This window comes from Miscanthus floridulus, chromosome 8 (genome assembly GCF_019320115.1).
Source record: "Miscanthus floridulus cultivar M001 chromosome 8, ASM1932011v1, whole genome shotgun sequence".
NCBI lineage: Eukaryota > Viridiplantae > Streptophyta > Magnoliopsida > Poales > Poaceae > Miscanthus > Miscanthus floridulus.
Window position 1 is genome coordinate 69,892,516 of NC_089587.1, and position 5,788 is coordinate 69,898,303.

Below are 5,788 nucleotides of genomic sequence, written 5' to 3' on the forward strand. Positions count from 1 at the left end.
AATCGGACAACCCAATTTTCAATTGGACCTGATGTACGTTGGAGCTATAGTATTTCACACGTACTACTTCATTGTTATTCTTCCAATATTTTACCTTGTATATCATTGTTCTTTCAAGGAATCGGTAGATAATTATATATGTAGCAATGAGAGACAAGTGCCGGTAGCAACTGCTGAGCGAATCCTTGTAGAGGCAACTAAGCTTTCCTCTAAGCCTCTGACCACTGATTGAATGAACATTGGTTATTTTTTCTGTACCAATTAAACATTTCAATTGTCAAACAATAATACATCCTATTGTCAGACCATGAAGTCAACCAACTAGAAGCTAAATTAATAAAGAACCATGTATCATTATCAGCAAGCTGCAGTGCTGCACCATTTTCTTTGGAGGGGCTTGGATATTCTTCTTCTGGAATGTGTGTAAAATATACTTCGAATTATAGTGAGTTTTTCCTAGGTTAAAAATCTAGAGGATTATCTTGTGAAGCTAGGGACCAAATTACCATGTGATGCTTTACTTCGTTCACGCACAAAAAATGTGACTCTATCCGTATTCTGGTTTAATACAAATCCTTGTAAGGAGAAAAAACATGGCGAATAATGACACCTCTGCCAGGAGATTGAAATTATTGTACCACTATTGAGAAAAACATGCATGCGTGCTTGCTTTTGTTCATATCCTGGATTATTCCGCATGCATCTGCATCCACCGGCGGCTCAATAATAGACGTGTTGCTGTCATAACTCATAACCCATGGAGTAGTGGTGCTCAGCTCATCAGCTCTATCAGTTTCAAGCTCAACTGAATCAGCTCGGTTAGTTTAGGAACCGCAATTCGCAATCATGCGACGGCTTAAGAGAACTCTACACCGGTTAGTTTAATCACAATCATGCAACACGGTTTAAGGTTTGAACTCCTCTCCGTATTCCGAGTCACCTAACAGTAGGAGTTTTAGCCATCACACACTTAGACAGAAATTGGATTATATTTATCTGACCACAGTTGAACATATTGTCAACATGTTTATTTAGAAGAGAAAGAAAGAACGATAATGCAGTATTTTGAGTTAGAACATTTTTTATTTAAGCTGAAATATTTTCAGTTAGAACATTTTCTCATGGATGTGGAATATTTGTTGTTATTAGAGAAATTAAGCTAGAATATTAAGTTGGAATATATATTAGCAACGAGAGACGTACAAGTGCCGGTAGCAAATGCTGAGCGAATCCTTCAGAGGCAGCTAAGCTTTGCTCTAAGATTTTGACATACTGTGTCGTAAAGTACATAGGATTCAGCCAAATGTTTGGAATCCAAGTGCCAGCAGTGAAGTCACCTATCATTGCCGGTTGAGCCACCAATCGGCAGTGTATGGGGGATATTATTGTCGGATCAGGCAACAACCTGTCAGTGACATGCTAATGCCGGGTCATGGCTTGGCCCTGCAGTAGAACAATGACATCACTGGCTCACTGCCCACTGGTGAAATTAGAGCAAAATAGAGGGGGTGCGACTATAACAAAGTGATGAAAGAATTTAGCAAAATGGGTACGATTATCATTGGCAAAGAACGTTGACATAGGCAAAAAAAGTCTTGAACATCCTCGACAACTTGATGGCCTTAAAAAAGTAAACAATTGATTTATGATTCAAATTTTATTTTTCAATGAAAAATGATCACAGAGAAATAAATACAGTCTTTAATCTTCATCATTAACTCTAGATGCAGCTTTCATGGGTGAAGCAAATTAAGAACAATTCGTGGGTGGCAGTTTTAAATGCACAGATAAAATCAGTGACAAACACAGTACTAATAAGTAATAACCAAGTATTTTTTTTGTAACTGTGCCTTAGCACGTTTTTCATTAAGAGGAAGAGAATTACACGACGACATGACCACGAGAAAGCCCTCGAAGCACAGCTTGTTATAAACCACGCGCCAAGCTAGTGGTAAGCGATTTGGAGCAACCAGGGCAGCAAGAAAAGAAGCGAGGGGAGAGAGCCCTCAACCAAGTACTTCACTTACAAGTTACAACATATATACTATAGATATACTCCCAATGATCAGTTGGCGGTTATGTATAATAATATAGCTAGATGATTCCCACACTACAAATGACATGAAGCAATATAGAATCACTTAATCAGCACACGCTTAATTCCCTGGTCTTGGAGGATCCGATAAATTAACTTGTGCACACACTTATTAGTAGTCGAAATTCTGGTACGTGGTGTAAGTTTGTCCGAACTGCCACCACGCCGGCACGACGTCCTGGAAGATGATGTTCTGGCCGCCGGTGGAGATGAGCGCGAAGCTGAGGCCCTGTCCGACGAGCCCGCCGGAGAGGCAGTGCCAGTTGGCGCCCCAGTTCCTGTACATGGGGATCCAGTCCGTGTTGGCGCCCTTCACCGCCATGCTCTGGATGGAGCCGCTCCCGGCGACGTTGGTGATGAGCACCATGTAGAAGTGGTCGAAGCCGGCGATGGTGAATCGCACGCCGCCGCTCTTCCAGCACTTGACCTGCTGGTAGAGGACGGGGATGATGCCGGCGGTGGAGATGCCGATGTTCTCCCAGGCGGGCTGGGACATGTCGAAGTGGGGGCGGGGCGGGGCGCACCAGCCGCCGGCGGGGAGCTCCCCGCTGGCGGAGAGGTCCCAGTTGGGCGGGCAGAAGTTGGTGGCGGAGACGACGACCCAGTTGTTGCCGGGCTTGCACCACCCGGTCTTGCTGCTGTCGCAGATGATGACGTAGCACTGTCCGCACGACGCGCCGTCGTTGAAGAGCGCCGTGCTCAGCGCCGCATTGTTGATGCCGTAGCCCTGCTCGTACAGGTCGCTGTACCCGCACGCACCACCTGCATGCGTACGTACGTGCTCATCGATCAGATCAAAGTCTACACACATATATATGTGTTGCAATGCATGCATGCGTACCCTGAACAACGCAAAGACAAAGGTAGCTAGATTGTTACCCATTGTGTCGGAGCCATTAGCGCCGCCGTAGAACGTGGCCGTGGCCGGAAGCCAGTCGCCCGATCTCGCCGGCGAGACGAAGAGTGCAAGGACGACGGCGAGTAGCTGGTGGAGGAAACGTTTCCCCATCTTGCTAGCTCGGAAATGGCGCCTGGCGATCGATCCCTGCTGCAGCTGCTACTAGATAGTAGAGACAGTAGACAGGTTTGGAGGTTGGAGGTGAGGAATGTCTGCAGCAATGGTGGTGCTTATATAGCTAGCTAGGGTTAGGGTCGAGCTCGAGTAGACGTACACTAGCTAGGGTTAGGGTCTGCAGCAATGGTCGTACAAGCAGGCAAAGAATCTGATATTATTAGATTATTCCAATAGAAATGCATGCATGGTTGAAACGGACAAACACTGTTCCAACGACGATCGCATGCACATGGCTACAACGACCAGAGATTGACTTGAGCATTGTTTAATGATCGACCTGCACGCAGGTCTGTTTGGATCCGCCAACTAAGGGCCTGTTTTGATTTACCCAAACAAAGTTTAGTTTGATAAAATTTCAAAGTTAAAATTTAGCCAGCTAAAAGTTCCCTCAGCTAAACTTAGCTCAGGTGTTTCGATCGTTCAGCTAATAGACTCAGCTAAACTTTAGCTAGGTTTAGCTGAGTTTGAAGTACCTAAACTTAGCTAAACTTTAGCTCGTTTTTTGCCAGGCCATTTCGATCCCTAGCAGCTAAATTTAGCTAGCTAGCTAGCTAAACTTTAGTTAGTGGATCAAACAGACCCTAAAGTTTAGTTGGCTAAATTTAGCTGTCGTGGATCCAAATGGCCCAGCTAAAGTTTAGCTGAGTTTAGCTACATCAACTCAGCTAAAATTTAGCTGAGTCTATTAGCTGAATGATCTAAACACCTCAGCTAAAGTTTAGCTTTGAAATTTTAGGTAGCTTATTAGCTTTGAAATTTTAGCTAGCTGAACTTTAGCTGGGTGGATCAAACATGCCCTAATTAGAAAGCTGGTATGCATGTAGTTACAAGTAACCATACTCAACCGATGTTTGTAGTTATGCTAAAAAAAACCCCGATGTTTGTAGTTGTAGCGAGCCACTTAATTACTCGTTTGTTTGATGAAGGTTACGCACGTACAGTTCATCATTTTATTCTGTGTCTTTTATCTTGAAACATGATCCCCTTATTCGGTGAGTATCTTCGTTGACCCATTAATGCTGTCATCCATTGTACATATTCCATGAGAATAATTAATTCTGCGGCATAAAAAAGAAGAAGAAGAGGATGCAACACATTTCATTCACGCAAGAACATTCCATTGCTGTCATCCATTGTATATATTCCATATCCCGTTTTCAATCGGACAAGCGAAACGAATGAGCATATATATACTGTATTATCTCACTAGTACGCTTAATTAGTACTACTTCACAGTTCTTTACTCATATGTTCAACATTGTTCTTTCGATCAGTATGTTATACTATATATAGAGATGATCGAGTGCCGGTACCAACTGCAAATTAAAATGTGAAGTTTTAAACTGCTCAACGCCTTGGAATCGTTACTATATTGCAGGGGCAGGTCGCTTCTCCCGGATGCGCACGCGTATTCATCTCAATCCACGTGTGTTGAAGTGGATTAGAGTGGAATTAAACTAAATTCAATTCCATTCCACTCTAACATATTTGGATTGGAGCGAATACACGTACATTAAACAAGGCCTGAAAATTATTGAACTGAACTTTGCAATTCTTGTGATGGTTTTATGAACCCACCCTGAAGATCGTTTTTAGCTGTTAGAAAAAAAAATCTTTCCTGTATTAGATATTGTGTCTATATATTTGTCCCAATATTTAATTTGTTTGAGAATTCAACAACACATTAAAGAGAAAAAGGAAGATGCAACAGCTTTCACACCAGATCGTTTCTTGATGCAACCGATAAACTCAATTCCTTGCCAGCTACGTACAATCGGACAACCAATTTTCAATTGGACCTGAAGTTGGTCGGTCTAGCATTTCTCTATTTTACTAGTACTTCATTGTTATTCTTCCAATATTTTACTTCATCATTGTTCTTTCAATGAATCAGTAGACAATCGTATGCAGCAATATATAATGAGAGACAAGCAAGTGCCGGTAGCAACTGCTGAGGGAATCCTCTTGCAGAGGCAGCTAATAAGGTTTGCTCTAAACTTCTAATAACCACTGGCCGGGTGAAATGAACATTGATTATTATTTTTGGACCAATTAAACATTTCAATTGTCAAACAATATACATCCTGTTGTCAGATCATGAGGCCAACCAACTAGAAGCTTGTATCCTCGCCCCTCCAAGAAAAAAAGAAAGTGCAGCGTGCTGACAATATTATATGGTTCTAAGCTTCTTAGTTGGTTGACCTCATGATCTGGCAATTGAAATGTTTATTGGTCCAAAAAAATAATCAATGTTCATTTCACCGGTGGTCAGAAGCTTATTTAGAACAAAGCTTAGCTGCCTCTGCAAGGATTCGCTCAGCAGGCTACCGGCACTTTTGTCTCTCATTGCTATATATATATATATATATATAACAAACATTCTAGCTTAATAACAAACTATTCCGAATCCACGAGAAAATGTTCTAGCTCAAAATATTTCAGCTTAAATAAAAAAATTTCTCCCAAAATACTAGATTATAGTTCTTTATTTCACTTCTAAATAAAAATGCTTATATTTGAATCCTGTTCAACTGTCACTACTGGAAAACTGTACTTTGTCGAGTGCCTGAGACTTTGCTAAGTGCTTTTTATCGGGGCATTCGGCAAAGCAATATTTT

The 5,788-nt window shown here is 41.9% G+C and overlaps 1 protein-coding gene across 1 annotated transcript; it reads right to left on the reverse strand.

The window, feature by feature from the left end:
• Nucleotides 1-1,979: 1,979 nt before the first annotated feature.
• On the reverse strand, nucleotides 1,980-3,829 carry LOC136472464 (expansin-A19-like). Its single transcript, XM_066470165.1, has 2 exons — nucleotides 2,975-3,829; nucleotides 1,980-2,857 (listed from the first exon to the last, which is right to left on the reverse strand). The coding sequence occupies exons 1-2, from the start codon at nucleotides 3,102-3,104 to the stop codon at nucleotides 2,208-2,210; spliced, it is 780 nt and encodes a 259-aa protein (XP_066326262.1). The 5' UTR covers nucleotides 3,105-3,829; the 3' UTR covers nucleotides 1,980-2,207.
• Nucleotides 3,830-5,788: the final 1,959 nt, after the last annotated feature.

Bases quoted from the DNA above. Each gene is read 5' to 3' on its own strand.
- LOC136472464 (XM_066470165.1), bottom strand. From the start codon at position 3,104: ATGGGGAAACGTTTCCTCCACCAGCTACTCGCCGTCGTCCTTGCACTC. The intron at 2,858-2,974 runs GTAACAATCTAG...GTACGCATGCAG, and splicing joins TAATGGCTCCGACACAATGG to GTGGTGCGTGCGGGTACAGC.